The sequence below is a fragment of the Suncus etruscus genome, chromosome 11 (genome assembly GCF_024139225.1).
Source record: "Suncus etruscus isolate mSunEtr1 chromosome 11, mSunEtr1.pri.cur, whole genome shotgun sequence".
Classification (NCBI taxonomy): Eukaryota; Metazoa; Chordata; class Mammalia; order Eulipotyphla; family Soricidae; genus Suncus; species Suncus etruscus.
In genome coordinates, this window is record NC_064858.1 from 10,362,906 (window position 1) to 10,385,013 (window position 22,108).

Here is a 22,108-nt window from a genome sequence, read left to right on the forward strand (position 1 = left end):
GGAAGTAGGCGGGTGCGTAAGAGCGCGTTGTAGGGGCGGGGCGTAAGGGCGGGGCGGGGCAGCTGTCAGAGTGCGCTTCTAGTGGCTCGAACATTGAGAAGGGGCGTGGTCTATGGGGGCGGGTCAGCTTGGAGGCGGGGCTATGGCTCTCTGAGCGGGGTGATTGGCCAGGTTCCAAAGAGGAGGCGGGGAAAGGCGCTTTGAGGGCGGGGCGAAGGGTGGCTCCCATCCGCTGGGACTCGGCTAGCTCCCAAGTTGACCTATGCCCTCTAATGCTGTTTGTTTTTCAACCTTTTTGTGCAAAGGCACAGGTTTTTGTTTGTTTTTTGTTTTTTTGGGTCACACCCGGCGGCGCTCAGGGAGCTCTGCGCTCAGAAATTGCTCCTTTTAGGCTCAGGGGACCACATGGCATGCGGGATTCGAACCACCGTCCTTCTGCATGCAAGGCAAACAAACGCCCTACCTTCACCAGTGGTCCTCAAACTATATGTGACCTGCGGGCCACATATTGTATTTGTATCTGTTTTGTTTCTTCATTGCAAAATAAGATATATGCAGTGTGCATAAGAATTCGTTCATAAGTTTTGTTTTTACTAGAGTCAGACCCTCCAATGGTCTGAGGGACAGTAAACTGGCCCGCTGTTTAAAAAGTGTGAGGACCCCTGCTCCATGCTATCTCTCCGGCCTCAGCAAAGGCACACTTTTTTCATGAGAAAAAAATCACAAGGCACACCACCATTAGCAAATGTTAAAAAAAAAAAAAAAAAGAAGAAGAAGAAGAAGAAAGGGCGGCCGGAGAGAGCAGGGCCTCGTTTGCCTTGCAAGCAGCCAACCCAGGACCAAAGATGGTTGGTTTGAATCCCGGTGTCCCATATGGTCCCTCATGCCTGCCAGGAGCTATTTCTGAGCAGAGAGCCAGGAGTAACCCCTGAGCACCGTCGGGTGTGGCCCAAAAACCAATTCTCCCCCCAAAAAAGAAAATGTTAAAAAAAATTGTTAAAAAATGTGTAACTCTGGGGCCGGAGAGATAGCATGGAGGTAAGGCGTTTGCCTTTCATGCAGAAGGGCAGTGGTTTGAATCCTGGCATCCCATATGGTCTCCTGTGCCTGCCAGGGGCGATTTCTGAGCATAGAGCCAAAGTAACCCCTGAGTGCTGCCAGATGTGACCCAAAAAAAGAAAAAAAAAATGTAACTCTATGCCTATATTGACTATATATAAAGTAATTCTCTTGAATTGGAATCAACTAGATACAAGGAAATTATTTTATAATTACTTTATTATGAAATAATCTAATGATTTGGTCTATGTGTGAACTGAAGTCGTATGTTACGGATGAAATTGGATTTTTCTCATGGCACACCAGACAATATCTCACGGTACACTCGTGTGCCGCAGCACAGTGGTTGAAAAATGCTGCTTTAATGTTGTTCCCCAGGTATCCACAAAGAAAAGAGTGTGATACCTCTGCTACCACACAGGGATCAATTTGTGTCTGACTGAGAGTTCAGGAAACACAGACTGCCAGTTGGGGAGAGAGGAATTCCAAATGAGAACAGGCACAAGATCTTCCTCTCTCCATGTCCCTCCATCCCTCCTCACTTTTGCAAACTCAAAAGTCCAAACTCCAGATCTGTGCTCCGAGCAGCACTTCTTCTTCCCTTAAGGGCAGGCTCTTTAGAGAAAACTGGACTGGAAACACTCATGCAGAAATCCTGTATACACAAAAATACTCAGACACACCTACACACTTTCAGACACAAGCGTGCAGAGACACTATGCAAGATGCACCAGTCCCCAGAGCCAAGACCCTGGTCCAGAGATGCACGGTGAGGAGAAATGACTCCCGCAATGCTGCAAACAGAAGCCCAGGGCCTTACATGGATGTCATTCAGCCTTCAGTCATCCAGTTCTGAGTTATTGGGTTTTGGTTTTTGGTTTTTGGGACACACCTGGCGGTGCTCAGGGGTTACTCCTGGCTCTGCGCTCAGAAATTGCTCCTGGCAGGCTCATGGGTACTATATAGGATGCTGGGGATCAACCCCAAGTCTGTCCCAGATAGTCAGTGTGCAAGGTAAATGCCCTACCACTATGCTATCACTCAGGCCCCAAAGGTGCACATCTTAACCCTAGTACTATCTCCTCAGTTCTTGAAAATAGTTTTAACCTCATAGACCCCCCCTCCAAAGACATGAGTCCATAGGTTATACTTGAGGACTCTCTTAACAACCGTCAATAGGACAGATCTTAGACTAGCTGAGAGGGGATCAACTTCACTATGCCAGCCCAGCAGCTCACAATCTCTCTTCTGATGCCCCATTTGCTAACCTTTCTCAGGACACTGCACACAATCTCTCTGCTCACACTACTAAACTCCTATTCATCCCACCCACATACAAAGCCCTGTGGGTATTTTTTAGACCCTTTATTTCTCCTTCTGTCATCTATGGTACATTCCCAGTAGAATTAAAATGTATCGGTCTGAATAATCGCCTCCATTCTGAGTATACCAGAAAGTTGTTTTTCTGTTTTTTGTTTGTTTGTTTTTAGTGCTCGGGTTACTCCTGGCTCTGAGCTTAGGAATCACTCCTGGCAGGCTCGGGGGATGATAGGGGATGCCGGGGCTCAAAGCCGAGTCAGCAGTGTGCAGGGCAAATGCCTTAGCAGCTGTGTTATCACTCTGGCCCCTAGAAAGTTGTTTTCCTGAAGTTTGTTGTTTCTCTCATTTGGGTCTGAAATGAAGGATTGAGTTGGCCAGTGGGCACTGTCCAGTGGATGCCCTTATCCTTTGAACTCAGCTGTATGTCCCTGGGAAACAGGAGGAATGGGAGTGGCAGAAGAGGATAGATGGAGAAGGCATGGCGAGGGCACTGTTACGGTTTTGAGCCCTGCTGGGTCCAGGGGATGTGATATTCTTTTGTTGTTGTTGTTGTTGTTTGGGTCGCACCTGGCAGCGCTCATGGGTTATTCCTGGCTCTGTGCTCAGAAATCACCCCTGGCAGGCTCAGGGGACCATATGGGATGCCGGAAATTGAACCACCATCCATTCTGGGTTGGCCGAGTGCAAGGCAAAAACGCCCTACTGCAGTGTTATCTCTCTGGCCCAGATGTGCTATTCTTCTGCTCTGGGTTCCAGAATCAGTCCTTGCTCTCTGTCTCTGTCCCATAATTGTTCACTTGGCACCACAGTGTCAACTGAGATGTTGTGGCTGTAGATGCTGCGCAGGGAGCCGGCCTGTGATGGGTCCTTCTCAAAGACTTGTGAGGCAGAGAGCCAAGTGCTGGGATTCCGGGACACCTATAATGCTGGTGGATTCCAGCGCAGGGCAGTGGATGTGGGGCTCAGACAGGTGATAGAGACAAGCTGTTTGTCTCTCAGCTTCCACAGCTATCTCTAAGGAGAGATGATAATTGCCCAGCATTAGGTTGATTACATAAAAAACAGTCTACACCCACAATGCTTAGCACAGTATCCGGGACAAAAATAAATGCTCTGTAAACAGTGGTTATAGGTGTTACCTGGCCTGGCCAGGTCTCAATTAGATTCCCTTTTGCAATCGTTAATGAGGAAGGACACACACAATTAGCCACAGCTATAGTCACCAGCAGGCATGTGGGTATGCTTGTCCAGCTCAGAAGCCCTGAGTGGCTGGCCTGTCAAACACAGTGACGGTCTGGGACTCAAACAGACAGACTGAGAGACTTCGAGTGAGGCTCAGAGACAGCAGAAGGCACTGGTCTCAAATGAAAACCTGTACCCTCTACCATAGCAAAGACCACAGAAACACCCACATTCTCAGCATCATTGTCTGCATGACAATAGCCAGTTGGAGGCCAGACAGACAGAAGGAGTGCCAGACACAGACAGAGGGAGAGGAGCCAGAGACACAGACAGAGGGAAGGGGGCCAGAAACACACAGCTTGCTACCCAGAAGGGGTCACCTCACCATGAGGTCCTGTTGTTCAAGGTGCAGCTGCAAGAGGATCTCATCCTGGACAGTGTTCGCTGCACCTGTGTGGATGTCACCAGCACAGCATTGGCACAGAAAAGGAATGTGAGGTTCAAAGCAGGGAAGGGACATGGATGGCCAAATGGGGTGGGATGGGGTCAGGAGGAAAGAGTTAGAACCGATTTTTGATTACATCAGCCTCATGCACACGTCCCTAGGACGTCAGCCTGTGTGCATGCAACCTAGACCTTTGTCCCCAGAAAGCCTGTGTGCATGTGCCCCAGACCCCTGTCCCCAGGATATAACCTGTATGCATGCACCCCAGATCCCTCTCCTCTGCTGTCACTGTAGCATCAGCTTTGTGGGTGAGGAAGAGACGCTGTCAGACGCTGAGGTCTAGTGCTTTTTCCTCCTTTAGACTTTGAAGTTTTTATGGAGTGAATGAAGCCACAGGTCACTCTGAAATTAGGAGTGACCACAGCTAAGACACAGCTGTTCTGGCATCACCTCCCATCCTGGGGTGCAGATCCTTGCACCTGTCTGGGAGCCACCCAGGTGCCCCACCTATGAGTCGTCAAAGAATCCTCTCCAGGCTGCATCCAAGTTGAATGTGCCCTTGCGAGGTGGCTTAGTGTCAGATGGGGGTCCCTTTCCTTCTACTGAGAGCCACATTGTTGGTAAAGCCCCTTCAGAAAGAGGAGTTTGGGGGCCAGAGCAATAGCAAAGTGATAAGGTGTTTGCCTTGCATGCAGCCAACCCAGGATAGACCCGGGTTTGATTCCTAGCATCCCATATAGTCCCTGAACCTGCCAGGGGTAATTTCTGAGTGCAGAACCAGGGAACCTCTGTATATCCTGGGTGTGGCCTCCCAATAAAACAAAACAAAACAGAAGAGGAGTCTGGGGCTCAATCCACCAGGACCCCACCTAGAAGGATCCCTTGGGCTGGGCTAGAGGCAGGAGGCAAGTGCCCGCTGTATCACCTCATTGTCTTAGCATCCTGGCTGGGGAACTCCCAAGCTACCCACTTGGGCTGGGAGGAAGCTGACAGTTCTGCACTGGCACCGCTGAGTCACTGGGTGGGTGGGAACAGACAGCACTTTCAGGTTGCTGGTTTAGAGGCGCAGAAGCCAGTTTACATGTTTCAAAGGTGGCAGTGGAAGCAGCAGGACCAGTGTTCAGGACTGGGGAGAAGGAAGGCATGTTGTGGGTGGGGCTGATATGCAGGTGAGACTAGGTGGGGAGGGGTCCAAACCCTGTGGAGGTGAGGTGCAAAGGACAGAGAACAGAACCCACTGGCAGGGTGGCACAGCTACTTCCCAGACCCCCAGCTGTGCATCCCCAGAAGAGACGAGTCCATGCGCTACTCCCCACACACTCTGTGTTACCCCCCAGCCCTGATGACTCCTTCACTGGCAGGCCTGCCCTGACCTCAACTGTGTACTGGGCACCGAACCCAGCAGAGCTGTGAGCTGCCCTCCTGCCTCCGCCCGCTGACTCAGCTGCCAGGCGGTGCTGACTCAGCAGTGGTGGCGTCGGCAGTGTCCCCAGGAAGCCCAATCAGAGGCAGGTGTTTACCCCGGAACCTTCTATGAGGCAGAGAGCACCACCCCGTCAGTAGGCTCACCCAGACAGCTGTCCTGGAATGTGTGCCGACAGGTTGGCCAGCCAAAGTCTTCTAGACTGGCTACCCCAGCGTGCCTTGCCTACAGTGCTTCCTGGGACAATAACAACATTGAACTGCCCTGGGCAGATAGGATTGTCCACAGAGGTGGACAAGGTCTGGGGACCCAGGGCCTTGAACAGAGAAGGGGGAGCAGGTACAAAGGCCTTATAACTGACTCCTAGGCAGGGCCACAGTTTACTCCTGGGGAAAGTGGTTTCTCTGACCCAGATTTCTCCATCCTGCTTCACAAACACACGGCCACATGAATGTGGCCAGGAAACTGAAGCTGCAAAGCTCCCTCAGCTTTGGGCATCTGCTTCCGGGAGTGCAAACCGTCCTCCTCCATCTAACACTCAGGCTGTGTGTGTCTGTAAACAAGATCCCTTGACTGGGCCATGGAGCTAAAAGGGAGTCCAGTGCACTGAAGAACAAAAGAAAACGTCACAGTGGAAGCCCCACATTTGAAAAATGCAGAGTCAAAATGAGAGGACCAGAATAGTGACTGAAGGAAGTGGGTGGCGTTCCGGCCAGCACAGGAAGCACAGGACAACGATCAGGCCACCAGCCACAGTTGCTCCATTTCCTGCCAAGGGTTCTGTGTGCAGCACCGGGCTCTGTGCTACTGATGGCTCTGTACTCAAAAATCCCTCCTGGCAGACTCAGGAGACAGAATGGGATGCCAGAGATGGAACCTGGGACAGCTGCATGCAAGGCACATACCCTGTCTGCTGTGCTATCGTGCCAGCTTCATGCACATTTTCACAGAACATGTGTGCCTGTGCATACATAGGCACATAAGTCTACCACTCACTCACGCACAGACCAACAGACACATGCAACCTTGCCTCTCTGTGCACTGCAGAGAAGGGGGGGGCATGTCACTGATATGCTTGCAACCACTTATCTCCCACAACCCACGTGTTGCCTTGCTGACCACACTAGTGGAACTTACCCGACAACACCCCACCCTGTGGCTCTTCGTCAGTGCTGCCAGCCCATTAACTATTTCCGGACCATGCTTCCCTTTGAGAGCAGAGGCTGGGACTCAAGGCTTCAGAGAGGCAGGTACGGGGCTGGAGAGATAGCATGGAGGTAAGGCATTTGCCTTTCATGCAGAAGGTCATCGGTTCGAATCCCAGCGTCCCATATGGTCCCCCGTGCCTGCCAGGAGCAATTTCTGAGCATGGAGCCAGGAATAACTCCTGAGCACTGCTGGGTGTGACCCAAAAACCACAAAAAAAAAAAAGAAAAAGAAAAAAAACAGAGAGGCAGGTAGTGTGGAGCTACAGCTTCCTCTCACACCTGCACCCCACACCACTGGCTCACTCCTGCTCCTTTGTTGATGCATGCCGAGCAGCCTGGAACTGACTACCAGGTCTGGCGAGCCCATCTGGACCCTGGGCTTCCTCCACTGAGCTTCTCCGTACCTGCTTGTTAGGAAGAACTCAGGGAAAATCCTCCCTGGTGCCATCTTTGGGGCCCTCAACCCTAAGGTCACCTCCCTGACTGGTCGGTTAAAGACCTCAAATGAGATTCTTGTCTGTCATTTCCTTTCATGACACCTGCAATTAGGTGTTTGTTATGGGACAACTTCTCTAATGTTGGCCATCCAGTCATTTCTGTCAGATGTATACCTCTTACGGTGTTTACACGGTCTGTACACTGTCTCGTACATCATAAACACCAATTAAATGGCTGGAAGGACAATGAGTGGGTAGGTGGGTGGATGGATGGGGACTGTGATAGGGCAGTGGTGGGTGGGTGGATGGATGGATGGATACGGGGGCATAAGTTGGAAGGCCAGAAGGTGCGCTGCGAGCACAGGTAGAAGGGTCCTCACTGACAAGAAGCTCTGCAGATGGTTTGGGGTCTAGTTAAGCTGGCACCCCTTACTTCTCCCATCCCATGAAGTTTCTGAGTCAGACTTAAACATTCTCACAAATCTACTCTCCATTTTATGCCCTGAACACAAGGTGGCCCTGCACTTTGGACTCCCAGTGCCCTTCCACAGTCCCAGGGACTGTGAGGAACCTTCATTTTTGCAGCGCTCTAGGGCCCCTTGGAGCCAGCCCAGGAAGGCGGCCTCACCCTTGGGGACAAGGGAACCCGTCCCCGGGGCAGTGGGCGTGGCCCCATTAGGTCCCGCCCCAAACGACACCCATTCGACGAGATAGGCGTTACCACGCCCCACACAACCACGCCCTCCAATCAAACACGCCTGTGCCCCGATGCCACGCCCCCTTCTCCGGAAGCCCCGCCCGAGGTTGCTTCCGTCCACGGACGGGACGGGGCGGGGTCTCAGCCCGAGGGCGCGTGGCGTCGCGTGCAGATGGCGGCGGCGGTGCGTGGGGCCAAGCAGCGCCTCCGGGCCGAGCTGAAGCAGCGCCTGCGGGCCCTGAGCGCCGAGGAGCGCCGACGCCAATCTCACCTCCTGACGCAGAAGGTGCGGCTGCGTGGCGGGGAGGTCGCCGGCAGTGCGCAGGAGCGGCGGGCCCTGCCTGAGGCGCGCCTCCGCTCCGGCGCCGGCGGGACTCTCGGCCGCGCGCACGTCGCTGCGGGGGCGCGCGCGGTGAATCAGACGCGCGCACGGCGATCGGCCGCGCGCACGTCGCCGCGGGGCGCGCACGCTACTGGCGGGCCTTGGGCAGGCGTCGGAAGTGTGCTAGGGCCCAGCTGGCCAACAGGGGGGCCGGAGCGGTGGCGCGAGCGGTAAGGCGTTTGCCTTGCCCGGGCTAGCCTGGGACGGACCTGGGTTCCATTCCCCGGCGTCCCATATGGTCCCCCAAACCAGGAGCGATTTCTGCTTCTCTTCATGTGTTGTAAGGTCGAAGCCCAGCAAGTGCTAGGAAGGCACATCACTTGGATGTGGGGTGGAGTGATAGCCTGAGATGCTGGAGGAGCCGATGCCTATACCCTTTCTATCCATTAGCACCCCCAATGCACCCCTGTGATTTGCCCAGCTCCTGGCAAATTGATACAGCTGCCCCCCACCCCTTCTCTGAGCTCTGTCTGCAGGTAACCCCTGCCCAGGACTTATGTGGGGGATGCAGAGTATGCTTGGGTGCTGGAACATGGTTGAGCCTTCAGGGGCCGCAGTTCCATACCTGGCACCACATGTCCCCACCACCACCACACCATAACATACCTTACAGGGGTCCTCAAACTTTTTAAACAGGGGGCCAGTTCACTGTCCCTCAGACCATTGGAGGGTCTGACTCTAGTAAAAACAAAACTTATGAACGAATTCTTATGCACACTGCATATATCTTATTTTGCAATGAAGAAACAAAACAGATGCAAATACAATATGTGGCCCGCGGGCCATAGTTTGAGGACCACTGCGACATACATAACACCATAACATGGTCAGTCCAGGAGCAAAGCGTGGACTGGGCACCAAGTTTGAGTGTGAATGAGGGTGCAGCTCTGTAGGTGCATGCAACAGCCACAGAGGAGGGGTGTCATGTGCCTGGGATGCAGGGACTGGACAGGTGGAGGAGGTTGTGGGATGGAGCATTCGTTCCAGAAGTCCCCTCTCTCTCGTAGGTACTCGCCCATCCTCAGTACCAGAGGGCCAGGAGGGTCTCCGTCTTCCTGAGCATGCCGGACGAAGTAGACACGGCAGCCATTGTCCACGACATCTTCCAGCAGGGCAAAGTCTGCTTCATCCCGCGATACCAGCGAGGAAGCAGCCACATGGACATGGTGCAGCTGGCCTCCCCTGATGAGCTGGCTGTCCTGCCCAGAACCTCCTGGAACATCCTGCAGCCAGGCGAGGAGGAGGTGCGTGAGGAGGCCTTGTCCACTGGTAAGTCCTCCCCATGCATGTCCCTCCGGGGAGCCATTCCCATGTCTTCCTCTCTTTATTTTCCAGAACCTGCTTCCATTTTATTCTAGTTTATTGTTTGATTCTGGGGTTTTTGTATGGTTGGTTTGTTGTTTTTTTTTTTTTATCCACACTCGGAGATGCTCAGGGGTTACTCCTGGCTCTGCACTCAGGCTCGCAGGTTACTCCTGGTGATACTCAGGGAATCCTATGGGATGTCAAGGATCAATCCTGAGTCTGCCATATGCAACACTCTTTCTACTGTACTACCTGGCCCTGTTTTGTTCATTTATTTATTTTATTTATTTATTTATTTTGGATTTAGGGTCACACCAGGAGGTGCTCATGGGTTACTCTTGGCTCTGCGCTCAGAAATCGCTCTTGGCAGGCTCGGGGGACCATATGGGATGCTGGGATTCAAACCACTGTCCTTCTGCATGCAAAGCCTTACCGCTGTGCTATCATTCCGGCCCCTGATTCTCTCTCTCTCTCTCTCTCTCTCTCTCTCTCTCTCTCTCTCTCTCTCCCCCTCCCTCTCTCTCTCTCTCTCTCTCTCCTCTCCCCCCCTTTCTCTCCCTCTCTCCCTCTCTCCTCTCCCCCCCTCTTTCCCTCTCTCCCTCTCTCCTCTCCCCCCCCCTTTCTCTCTCACACAAGCGAGCATTTTCTTATAAGTCTCATGAGGTCAGATATTACCTATAACTTCTGTCCGGATTGGGGCTTCTTTCAGTTTTTTGATTGGCAGTTCCCGTGTCTGCCAGCAGAGGGCAGGCCCACCCTGGCTGATGGCTCCCTGAGCCCTGGGCCTGCCTGAGGGCCTGAAGTCACCACTCCTCCCCTAGCTGCAAAGAAAACCCTGCTTGGCCTGATTCTAAGACCCTGTCTCTAGAATTCTGAAAGGGGCAGAGTGGAAAGGTGATGGCCAGAAGGAGAGTCCTAAAGTCCTAAAGCACATGTCACAGAATATGAGACTTTGAGACCATGGTTGACATGGGTGAAATCATATTTTGAGGCCAAGATACGTGTGTGGTGGGGGGTCTGGGGATGTCGGAGGTCCCTGGGCATCCCCGATTGCTGGAGCTGTGACTCCCTAAGGGTCTATGCCCCTGCTTGTTGCCTGACCTCCCCACCTGGGATGGTGCTTGGCACTTGGCACCTCCAGGAGTCCTGGCACTGGAGGGGCCTTGGGCCAGATGCTGACTCACCCCTACCCTCCCCGCAGGAGGCCTGGACCTCATCTTCATGCCAGGGCTTGGTTTCGACACACAGGGCCACCGGCTGGGTCGGGGCAAGGGTTACTACGATGCATTTCTGCGGCGCTGCCTGGACCAGCAGCCATCTGCCCCCTACACGCTGGCTTTGGCCTTCCGCGAGCAGCTGTGTCCCTGCGTCCCTGTGGATGAGGGTGACATGCAGGTGGACGAGGTGCTGTATGACCAGGACCCCGCGGCCCCAATCTGCTAAGCTGTCCAAATGGATGTATCTCCTCCAGCCTCCAGCCACCCCTGGTAGCCCCCCAGTGTGGCTTCCTCATAGTGCTCAGGGTGTGTCCTGCTGTGGACACAGGCCTGGAACAGCGTCAGCCCCTGGGGTAAGGAGGGGCCTTGATGCTGGGCACTGACCGGGCTGTGTCAGTCAGTACAGACCAGACTCTGAAATCACCTGGAAAAATCTGGGAACAACCCTAGGACTCAGGTCAACCCTGGGCCCGCACCCTCCCCTCCTGCCTAGACGCCTCACTTCCTGACTGGACCCCTTTGCTTCCATCCTGGACCCCCTCCCCTCCCTTCCTACTTGATTGCCTTCAATTGCGAGGGACCCACTTGCCTCTAGCCTGGACATCCTTAACCTCCTAGCTGGACCACTCGCCTCCTATCCAGATACCCTCACCTGTCTGGAGGTCCCATCATGCTCACCTGACTGGCCTGCAGCAGGAAGGATGGGCATGTGACTGCTGGTTCAGGCTAAGGCCCTAGAGCAGGGGTCCTCAAACTTTTTAAACAGGGGCCAGTTCACTGTCCTTCAGACTGTTGGAGGGCCAGATTATAGTAAAAACAAAAATTATGAACAAATTTCTATGCACACTGCATATATCTTATTTAGAAGTGAGGAAACAAAATGGGAATAAATACAATATGTGGCCCGCGGGCTGTAGTTTGAGGACCGTTACAGAGTGTATGCAGACAGCTGCCTGGCCCCCCTGCCCCATTGCCCTGGCCATAGAAACGGGATGAGGGGCACTGACTGGGCCATGCAAGAGACTGCAGCCTCCCCCACACTGGCCGCAGATGGCTCGGTGCAGCCCCAGGAGGGGGCCGGGCCTCAGTGCTAAATTATCTCTAATTTCTTCCTGAGACAGTTTCATCAGCAATGAAAAATGGCTGGTCTTTTGCTGACATTTTAGCCTGGGAAAGTCAGGCGCTCCAAGAGACAGCAGTTTTGCAAGGTCTTTGGAGCTGAAAAGGGGGGGGTGCTCTCAAGGCTACTGTGGGGCTGGAGGCTAGTTCAACGCCTCTGCCCCAGCAACTCCCATATACACAGGAGGCAGAATGGTCGGCTCTCCTGGGACCATCCTTCTCAGTGCCAAGAATACCCACTAGCCACAGCTGGCCCTCCTCTACCCTTGTCCCCTTCCCTGAGCACCTGGCAGGATGATGCCTGTCTTGTTCTCAGGAGGCAACTGGGTACTGACCCCTTCCTCTCTCCCCAACAGCCTTTCTGGGCTTCGTGAAGTCTCCCCACCCAGTCTATACCCTAGAACTTAGCTCAATTGAGTATGGATTACCAGGGTTCAACTCAGGACATCCCCACATTGAAACTATCTCAAATCCCCAAGCCCAGCTGGGACCTGGGAACACTCAGTGAATCCTGCTGGGGTCTATATGCCCATAGCCATTGAGCCTACAGGGCCTTGTCTGGGGCCAATGACCCCAAAACTGAGAGTTCCCTGTGGAAATGGTTCGGCTTTGGCTGGGTCATACTGCCTCTTTCCAGCACTTCCTGGCCTGGCCTTGACCTGGGGACCTCCACATGCCCGTATGTGACCCAGACTGAGGCCCTGACTCTGTCCTGTGTCTCCACCCCCAGCCTCCACCAGGACCAACACCTCTTGTTTCCATCCATCTCTGGTCTGGGATGGGGTCCTCTGCCCACACCCCCACACTCTGTCCACTCTCATCATCATGACCCCCAACTCTGCACATCCCCCTGGACCTCTGTACTAAGTGACACAAAAGCATCTCTCCCGGACAGCCGCAATGAGTCACAGGACAATTTGGCCACTCTGCCACCTCTGGGGGGGGGGGGGGCATGTTTTATGGGCTGGAGCCCGAAAAATGATGAAGTGTTGTGAGCAAATTAAGTTTGCCTTGTTTGTTTTCGGAGCCTTATTAAGTCAGGTGGCGGATTTATTTAAGAAGGAGTCTCCAGACCAGATCCATCATGGGTTTATTAGCAGAGAAAGCGACAAGGCCTTGAGTGCTGAGCAAGAGAGATGCTCTCTCCCTGGAAGGTGTGACCCAGCCACCAGGCACTAGCAGAGTCACATCAGGCATCTCTGACAGATGGTCCTGGCTGTGGTTCTGGGAGGTCTGAGGGGAGGAGGTGTGATCTTGAGGGCAGAGGAAAAACAGGGTCCTTGTGGAGCCACCTCCATTGTGGATCCCTCCTATCCTGTTGCTCATAGAGGAGCAGGTTAGAACCACAGGGGAAGGATTCCCACCAGGGTGGGGACAGAGGGGAGGTGACTTTCTATTCAAGGCCAAAAGCCAGTTATATTTTCATTTGTTTTTTGTTTGGGGCTCCTGGCTCTGCGCTCAGAAATAATCCTGGAGTCTCAGGGTGGGCCATCTAGGATGCTGGGGATCAAACCTGGGTCAGCTTCATGCAAGGCAGATACCTTCCCCACTGTGCTATCTCTCCAGCTCCAGGCCAGGTTATTTTTAGCAAAGGCGATGGTGGCACCTCCAGGCCAGCAGGCCCCCTCACAGTCACCTGCCCCTTTTCCACACTCTGCCTTCACGGCTGCTCAGTGTGAGCAGTAGGTGCTGCGTAAAATTGGCCTGCAGACAGGCACGGGAATGTAGACACACGGGAGACCTTGTATAGCAGTCAGAGATGGGGCTCAGGCATGAGTTGGAGGCGGGGTGCTCTTTCTAGGGGAGTCTGATAAGCCGTTCCAGCCTACCAAGGCCAGCAAGAACCACAAGCTGCTGGTGCATGTATGTGATGCTCTAGAAGACAAGGGGTCACCCACTCTTAGGTGCTGTCTAGTGATGCAAACTCAGGCCAGACTGCAGTCCACTAAGACCCCTGCTAACAGGAGGCAGCGCCATGGGTATGGGGCCACACAGCATAGCAAGGAGGGTTGGGTGGAGCATCATGATTGGCTGCAGACCAGGCAAGACCAAGGTTTGATGTGCCTTGTGGGACTTGGGAGAACATGTGACCTGCTCTCTGCCCCCCAGGAGAGAAACACCTCAGAAAACATTCTAGTCAGTTTTGCGGCCGGTCAGGAAAGGGTACTAGTCCTGAATCACTTTCCTGCCTTTCAAGACTGGATAGAGAGAGCCAAGATTCCATTGGCAAGACATGCAACAGGGTTCGGAGATGGGACGTGTGGGCATGGTGGATCCCGATAAGGGCAGGAAGTTCAGTGCATCTTCACCCACGTCTGCTTGGCACTGCTGTGCTCAGAGCACACATAGCAACAGAAAAGGCAAGTGAGGGAATCAGAGGTAAAAAGATGCTGCATTGGGCCCGGAGAGATAGCACAGTGGTGTTTGCCTTGCAAGCAGCCGATCCAGGACCAAAGGTGGTTGGTTCGAATCCCGGTGTCCCATATGGTCCCCCATGCCTGGCAGGAGCTGTTTCTGAGCAGACAGCCAGGAGTAACTCCTGAGCACCCCCGGATGTGGCCCAAAAAAAAAAAAAAAAAAAGATGCTGCATTAAGAAATCCTTCAGTTGGGGCCCTGAGAGATAACATAGCGGCGTTTGCCTTGCAAGCAGCCAATCCAGGACCAAAGGTGGTTGGTTCGAATCCCGGTGTCTCATATGGTCCCCCGTGCCTGCCAGGAGCTATTTCTGAGCAGACAGCCAGGAGTAACCCCTGAGCACCGCCGGGTGTGGCCCAAAAAACAAAAAAAAAATCCTTCAGTTGAGGTCTTGATGATGCATGTGAGGCTCAGCCCACAGAGTGGAAACCCAAGTCCAGAGATTCCCCAGAGTCTGGAGCCTTTACTCATTAACAACCCAAATGTCGGGGCCGGAGAGATAGCATGGAGGTAAGGCGTTTGCCTTTCATGCAGGAGGTCATCGGTTCGAATCCCGGCGTCCCATATGGTCCCCCATGCCTGCCAGGAGCAATTTCTGAGCCTGGAGCCAGGAATAACCCCTGAGCACTGCCGGGTGTGACCCAAAAACCAATAAATAAATAAATAAATAAATAAACAACCCAAATGTCCTCTAGTGTTCCTGGGTCAACCTGGGTTTTAGGAGTGCTGAAACCTCACTTTGGGGATATTGGCAGCTTTCCCTTCCCCTCCCTTTCTCTTCCCTTCCCATCTTTCCCCTCCCTTTCTTTCCCTTCTTTTCCTTCTCTTTCCTTTCCCTTTCCTTCCCCCCCCCCCCCCCCCGCCATATCTGAATTCATTTTCCTTTCTGTCTGCTAATAAGTCAGCGCCTGCTCTTCTGGATTCTATTTTTACTCTACTGGCACCTCTGCAGACCGTTTATGTCTGTGATGTGCTGGCATGGAAATTAGATGCAGGTGAGGACCAAGTGAAGTGTGTGAGCATGGGGGTGAGAGGCGCTCTTCCACTGGTGTACAAACCCCAGGAGTGACAAGGTGGGAAATGGGGTGCTGGGGAATCTGGAGCTGCAGTGCCCCCCATTCTGCCCCTTTGCTCTTTGGGATATCCTGAGACGGCTTCATTTCTTCCAAGGCCCAAGAATGTTGCACGCTGCCCTGCATGCTTCCTGCTGCTTCCTGAACCCCAACCCCTGTCTTAGGGAGTGTGGGGACTCTAGTTGCATTTGGTGGAAGAGATTTACCAGGAAGCCCCGTGCAGTTACTCCTTCCTGCTATGGGGGGCCAGAAGTAAAACTTGATTAAGCACTGCCAGATATTACCCCCAGGTTCTCCACACACACCCCCAAAAAAGAAAAGGAAATATCTGGAGGCCAGAACCTAATACATCAGGGAGGCTGCTTGCCTTATACATGGCCAATTTCAGTTGGATCCCCAGCATCCCACGTGGTCCCCAAACCTGCCCCAAGGCAGAGTGCCTGAAATTTAGTTCTTGTTTTTGGGCATACCCGGCAGCACTCGGGTTACTCCTGGTTCTGTGCTCAAAAATTGCTCCTGGCTGGCTCGGGGGACCATATGGGATGCTGGTAATCAAACCGGTTGGTCTGTCCTTGGTTGGCCACGTGAAAGGCAGATGTCCAACGGCTGTGCTATCTCTCTGGCCCTCTTAGCTCTTTGTTTTTTTTGTGTGTGGGGGGGACACCCAGTGATACTCAGGGGTTACTCCTGGCAGTGTGCTCAGAAATTGCTCCTGGCTTGGGGGACCATATGGGACGTGGGGGAATCAAACCACAGTCCTTCCTAGGTCAGACTCATGCAAGGCAAATGCCGTACTGCTGCACCACTGCTCTGGCCCCACTCCTTAGTTCTTATTTTCAATGCTCAGGACAAAGACCTCATGACAAGGAATCAGCCACTCAACAAGTTTATTTTCTGTTATATTTGGAGAGGCAGAGTTTACACGAGCACTTCCAACTAACCGTGTACATTCACCAAATGTGACAAGAGCCATTTGAAAATAAAGTCTAGAAATGTGCTTAGTTCTTGGTTTTTATATAACATTGGTCAAGCACCAGAGTGTGCTGAGATACACCTCGGATCCAGGGCCCTCAGCCTCCCCAAACCCCCCTCCCCCTCCCCTCGCTCATAAGGCATAAGTAAGTGTGTTGCATTTCTCAGTTACTTTAATAAATATATTTTTTGCAGTATTGTAACCTGTCCCCATTTATGCCAACAAAGATGAATGCCTTTTGCCTTTAGAAACACATCCCAAAGCTCACAGACAGTAATGGTGAGATCATCCCTGTTCACCAGAACATTCTCAGCAGCTAGAAGCAGGTGGGGCCCAATTTCCACACCACACAGGATACTTTCCTCCATCCTGAGCCCAGCTGTGCCACCTTTTCTGGTGACCTGTAAACGCAACCAGTAGGCAGGGGGGAGAAAGGGGTTGGGGGTGGAATCCGAAAGCTGGGGGTAGGGACTTTTTACTTTTCTTCTCTGAGGCTCTGTCCAAAGGAGATTCCAGTAGAAAAAGAGGAGGGTAGGACCGTGGACTTTCCAGGAGATCGGGGATCTCCAAGGAGCAGGGCTGGGCTCGCTGGTGGAACCCGAGGATGAAATTAGGTGGGTCAAGGTGTGTGATGATATAGGCTCAGATCCAGGAAATTGCTCTTGCAGATACGGTGCTGGAGTGGGGGAGGGAGCATATGAACCCCCACCCCCACCAGTCTGGGTGGCCATGCTCCTCCCCAGAAGAGGGAATCTCCCCATTGCTGTCCCCACTGGTGGCTGGAGGGGCAGTTACAGACATTCCCTGCATAGGGCAGGGAGGGAACAGAGGACCCTCAGCCCAGGGCAGCCTTCAGGAGCAACTGCCCCCCTACAGCACCAGGAGAGGAATTGCTGGACACCCCATCCACGCAAATGTCCCCTTGAGTGGCCCCTGAACAGCACTGACCCCAGCTCAAAATCTCGGCCATTCTGGCCATACTTGGTTGAAAGCTGCTTCCAAGGACCCCACAGCATGGGGGACTGGGCTCTCACACCCCACGAGGGACAAGACAAGATACTCCACCCAGTCTTGTGGGTGGAGACGACTGGAACTTGGACGCTGGGGTCTGCAGGATTCCAGGAGAGTAGTGGCTTCACAGAGACAACACAGAGCCTAGTGGTTGGATACACAGATGGACACACAGACAGACGCAGTGCAGTGGGCCTGCCTGTTTGGTCTTTTGGCTTTTTGTTTTTCTTTTTTTGCTCTGTTGACCAGTGTTGGAAAGTCAGTGTGGGTACAGGGGACCCGACACCCCACACTCCTGAGAACCTCAGTGTTCTGGCCCATCTCTCTTCTTCAAGGCACAAGTCCCAGAGAAGCAGAAGGTGTCAGGGAGATCCCCAACCCCGAAGGGCCTGGAACCTGGGGAGCTCCCCAGGCTCCAGTTCTCTAAGCAGGCATGGCAGCTCACTCTTCCCACTTGGCCTCAAGAACATCCAGAACATTCCATGGTGCCCATGAAGACAAAGTTGGACAGATGGATGGACGAGCAAAACTCAGCATTGTAGCCCTTGGGAGGCCCCACAGGTGGCCTCAATGCCCGAGGCCATGCCCCCTGGCCGCTCATGATTTCATGGTGCAGAGGGGTACCACAATGACCAGCAGCACGGTACAGGCAGCCGCAGCCACGAGAGCTGCCATCTTGCAGCCCTTGGCATGTCGGAACTCAGCCTCCTTGTGCTTTAGCAGCGAGTCGTAGCCGGGTGTGTGCAGCCCCTCCATCCAATACTCCAGATTGTTGGGGTTCAGGGTCTCCTGGGCCTGGTAGCCAGAGACAGCATCAGACCCTCACCCCCTGAGCCCAGAAGAGACTTCCCACGTGCTCATGGAGCCTATAGGCTCCACAGTTGTGGTCAGGGGGCAGGTGAGTGGACGAGGCACTTGCCCCAGGGGTCCCCACAGCCCTGCCTGGGGCACCACTTGCCCTCTAGGCCGTCACCTAGTCCTGGTCAGTCTAGGGAACTTGGAAACACTGAAGGAAACTGGGAGTTGCTGTGATGTACGTAGTCTTGTGATTCTAGGGATTTGGGGGCTTGTACCTGCCTGTTGAGGGGTCCCCATTTATATGCAACATCCTGGGGGTTGTATCCACCCTCCTGGGGGTCCCTGATTATATCCACCATGTTGGATATAATGCTGGAGGTTTCCCCACCTCCTGCTCACCTGCAGGTCCAGCGCGGCCAGCTTGCCCTTGCCACCTGTGCTGCGGATACGCTGGTCCAGGGCCCAGGGTGGTTGCCGCTTCACCTCGGCCAGCCGCATATCAGTGTACAAGGAGCCACCTTTGGCCGGGCCCCGCAGCGAGGCTGGGTGTGCGCGGGGGCTGAATACCTGCTCCACCAGGAAGCCCACTCGGGGCTGCAAAGGGCCGTCAGGCTGCCGGTCGGCCTGTGAGACAATGGGGAATAGGCTGCCTTTCTCTGGCCCTGGGCAATGTCTACCACAGAGATGTAGGTACTTACTAGAGGCAGGAAGGACCCTGGGTGGAGGGAACCACCACCGCCAGGCCATCTCTTTAGGACAGAAGGGCCCAAAGTTCCCTGAATCCTGGAGCACTGTTGAGGAGAACATTGCCCAAAGGGAGCACTACTTGAGGGAGCACATTCATGAGAAGTGGGGAGTGCTACCTGGGAGACAGTGTCCATGGGAGAGCACTCCTTGGGGAATGTATTCATGAGGGAGCACTACAAGGGGGTGATGTCCACAGGGCGCATTACCTGGGGGAATGTATCCACGGAGGAGCACTACCTGGAGGACGGTGTCTATGGGGAGCACTACTGCCTTTACACATGCAAGTGTGACCTTTCCAAAGTTCTGGAGCAAGAGGTGCCCGTGGGCTCCTGCCCCCAAGCCACACCCCACATTGTGCCACCCCGCTGGGCAGCACAAGATCTTTGCCCCCTCCTGTTCTCACTGGAGCATGGGGGGCCCCTGCACCTGCCTCGTGCATGGAAGGAGGCTCTTGAATCATTGGTCACAGAGCCTCAGGGAATTCCCTCACTCTCCAGCAGGCTTACCTCCCGGGTCTTGTGATGCCAGTCTTTGCCTTCAGCCCCACCCAGGCCCCCATGGCTAGGGTGGGTGCCATGGGCACCACGGGTGCTGGCACTCCAGCCCCGGGGCAAGTCGGAGATACTGGCAATCTTGGACTCTGTGGCACTGTTCTCCGTCAGGGACCTGGATGAGGGCCGGGCTAGCAGATTCCGCTTGAGGGCGGCCACCCGCAGACTGGCACTGTGGCTGCTGCCGCCCTCCAAGCAGCCCCACTCAGCGGCCCCGTCACCCCGGGTGGGTGTGTGACTGCAAGGGAGCCGGGGCGAGCCTCCCTCCTCATCCTCGCTGGTCATCGAGGGCAGGTCCAGCGGTGTGTGGCTCGTCCCCTCTGCAGGCTGCCGCATCTTCTGGTCCAGCTTGTTGAGTTTGCCCAGCACCTGGGAGATCTCCTCACGGACGCCCAGCAGTGACTCCAGCCGCCGTTCGATCTCCCCAATGCGCAGCAACAGCCGACACACGCTGCTCTTCAGCTCCTCCTCTGAGTCACCTTTCTCTCGGGGGCCACGGGGCTGCTCTGGAGAGCTGTCACCCTCTGACTTGGGCAGCTGGGACAGGGAGCCAGTGCTGTTGTAGCAAGAGGAAGGCAGAACGCCTGTGGAGCCACAGACACTCATGTCATCCAGGAAGCGAAAAATGTCACTGATGTCGTCGCTAATAGCCTCTGAGTCCTCCGACTGCTTCCGGCTGGGCCTGTCGCTGGATCGGCCGGCGCTGCCTATGGGCTCAGGTGCCAGCTGCTCTGTCTGGGTGCTCACGCTGCTTGTGTCGGAGCTCAGCTGCCGGAGGCTGCAGGCCGCTGCCTTTCCCTTCTCTGGGAAGGCCTTCACTGGCTCCAGATTGTCTAGTTCGATGGGAGACAGGGCTGGTGATGGGGCCTCTGTGGGCTGGGACACATACAAGACTGGCTGTGGGTCCTTGGGTGCCAAGAATACGGGGTGCCTGTCTTGGATGGGGAACACAGGGCTCTGCGTGCCAGGATTGGGGTAGCGCTGCTTTTTCTCAGGCAGGTCTCTGCTGAAGAAGGATGGTTCCAAGTCAACCACTTCCTCTGTGTTCAGGCTCCAGCTCTTGGCCGGCCAGGGGGTGGGTCGGCCGGACCTGCCCAGGCAGCGCCTTGGCTCCAGGGCTCCGGGTACAGGAGAGGGCCCGAAGTAGGTGGAGGCCTGCAGGTCGTCCAGGCTCTCATGCTTGACCCGCCGCTGGTCATAAGCAACATCCAGGCCGGTGCTTCCGCAGGGCAGCTCAAAGCTGTGGGTGAACATGGGACTCCTGGGCGGCTGCTTCTGTCTCAGGGGCTCCCCACACTCAGCCTCCAGCTGCCGGGCGCTCACAGGCACCAGGAGGTGGAAGTTTTCCCTGGAGACTCCATGGCTTTGCCCACTGGAGGGCACCAAAAGTTGCCCATCAGCAGCTAGGAAGGTGTCACTGTTGGCCAGGCTCGGTGGCAGTGGCTCAGTGTCCGAGAGGGGCTCAGTGTCCAGGTTCATGGGGAAGTAGGTTCTCTGCATCTCACAGGGCCGCGTGCCACCCACGCCGAAGGAGCCCAGGCCCTGAAGGCGGTCCAGGGAGGCTGAGCCACTCTTCCCAGCTGGGCCCAGCAGGAAGTCGGGCTGTGAGGGGCTGAGGAACACGGGGCTCTCCTGGCCCTCCCGCTGCCTGGCTGAGTAGCCAGGTTCCAATGCCTGGTCGTGGAGCCGACAGTCCAGGGGCGCACACTCGGCCTCGCTGCCAGCTTCCTTCCTGCACCCCTTCTGTCTGCCTCCCACTGAGCCCGACAGCTTCCCCTTGGTGGTGCCGCTGTTCATTTGGATGAGATTGAACATGGTCACGACGTCAGCGGCCACCATGATCTTCTTGGACTGCGGGTTGTCCACGGAACACTTTGCCTTGTCCTTGAACAGCGTGGCCGGGAAGCCGGGGTCCAGGCAGGCAGTGTGGAAGAGAAGGGTTCTGAGCCTGGACAGCTGCGGCAGGTCCAGGCGGGCACACAGCGACTGGCAGAGGTCCTGGTAAGATGCCACATGCCGCGTGCTGGCCAGGTCCTCAAGAACCTTCACTAGGATGAGTGGTGGCTCCCGGGAGCCCTCCATGGCTCAGGACTCTGGGGGACAGCAGAAGTCAGCGTCCCACAGAGCCCTAGGAAGACACTAGGGAAACTGCAGAGGAGGCTATTTAAATGCAAAGATCTGGGTCCATCTGGATGCCACACAGCCCCCAAGTTCCACTGGAGTCCCCTTAAAAGTTGTCCATGAAATCACAGGACCTAAAAGAAAAAAAAAGAACGGAAGGAAAGAGGGAAGGAGGGGGAAAGGAAGAGTAGAGGGGGAGAGGGAGACAAAGAGAGAGAGAAATGTTTGCCACAGAGGCAGGCAGGGTAGGGCATGAGGGAAACTGGGAACATTGGTGGCAGGAATTGCATACTGGTTGTACAGTTGCAATGGGTGTTAGACATTGTATGATTCAAACCATCCTGAACAACTCTGTAGCTGAATCTCACAGTAATTCAATTAAAATTTCATTAATTTAAAAAATAATACGGCCAGGGCCCAGAGAGATAGCACAGCGGCGTTTGCCTTGCAAGCAGCCGATCCAGGACCAAAGGTGGTTGGTTCGAATCCTGGTGTCCCGTATGGTCCCCCGTGCCTGCCAGGAGCTATTTCTGAGCAGACAGCCAGGAGTAACCCCTGAGCACTGCCGGGTGTGACCCAAAAACCAAAAAAAAAAAAAAATAATAATAATACGGCCAGAGCAAT

General features: G+C 54.5%; 3 protein-coding genes across 3 annotated transcripts in view; 1 reads left to right on the forward strand and 2 right to left on the reverse strand.

Moving 5' to 3' along the window:
* Positions 1–8,013, reverse strand: part of ARNT2 (aryl hydrocarbon receptor nuclear translocator 2) — an 83,889-nt gene extending 75,876 nt beyond the window's left edge. The window contains exon 1 of the mRNA XM_049783671.1: positions 8,009–8,013. The gene's annotated coding sequence lies outside the window, so the exon portion shown is untranslated. The remainder of the gene's footprint in view (positions 1–8,008) is intronic.
* Positions 7,923–16,770, forward strand: MTHFS (methenyltetrahydrofolate synthetase). Its single transcript, XM_049783688.1, has 4 exons — positions 7,923–8,057; positions 9,161–9,422; positions 10,660–11,028; positions 16,750–16,770. Exons 1-3 carry the CDS (start codon positions 7,944–7,946, stop codon positions 10,899–10,901), a joined length of 618 nt encoding a protein of 205 aa, XP_049639645.1. The 5' UTR covers positions 7,923–7,943; the 3' UTR covers positions 10,902–11,028; positions 16,750–16,770.
* A 743-nt stretch (positions 16,771–17,513) lies between these two features.
* MINAR1 (membrane integral NOTCH2 associated receptor 1) lies at positions 17,514–21,653 on the reverse strand. Its single transcript, XM_049783666.1, has 3 exons — positions 19,319–21,653; positions 18,465–18,689; positions 17,514–18,062 (listed from the first exon to the last, which is right to left on the reverse strand). The coding sequence occupies exons 1-3, from the start codon at positions 21,443–21,445 to the stop codon at positions 17,865–17,867; spliced, it is 2,550 nt and encodes an 849-aa protein (XP_049639623.1). The 5' UTR covers positions 21,446–21,653; the 3' UTR covers positions 17,514–17,864.
* Positions 21,654–22,108: the final 455 nt, after the last annotated feature.

What these genes read in the sequence shown, in the direction of transcription:
- MTHFS (XM_049783688.1), top strand. Translation starts at nt 7,944, where the DNA reads ATGGCGGCGGCGGTGCGTGGGGCCAAGCAGCGCCTCCGGGCCGAGCTG. An exon ending in CTCACCTCCTGACGCAGAAG is followed by an intron (nt 8,058 to 9,160) that starts GTGCGGCTGCGT and finishes TCTCTCTCGTAG; the next exon opens with GTACTCGCCCATCCTCAGTA. An exon ending in TGAGGAGGCCTTGTCCACTG is followed by an intron (nt 9,423 to 10,659) that starts GTAAGTCCTCCC and finishes CCCTCCCCGCAG; the next exon opens with GAGGCCTGGACCTCATCTTC.
- MINAR1 (XM_049783666.1), bottom strand. Translation starts at nt 21,445, where the DNA reads ATGGAGGGCTCCCGGGAGCCACCACTCATCCTAGTGAAGGTTCTTGAG. An exon ending in GGCATCACAAGACCCGGGAG is followed by an intron (nt 18,690 to 19,318) that starts GTAAGCCTGCTG and finishes ATTGTCTCACAG; the next exon opens with GCCGACCGGCAGCCTGACGG. An exon ending in TGGCCGCGCTGGACCTGCAG is followed by an intron (nt 18,063 to 18,464) that starts GTGAGCAGGAGG and finishes TCTGGCTACCAG; the next exon opens with GCCCAGGAGACCCTGAACCC.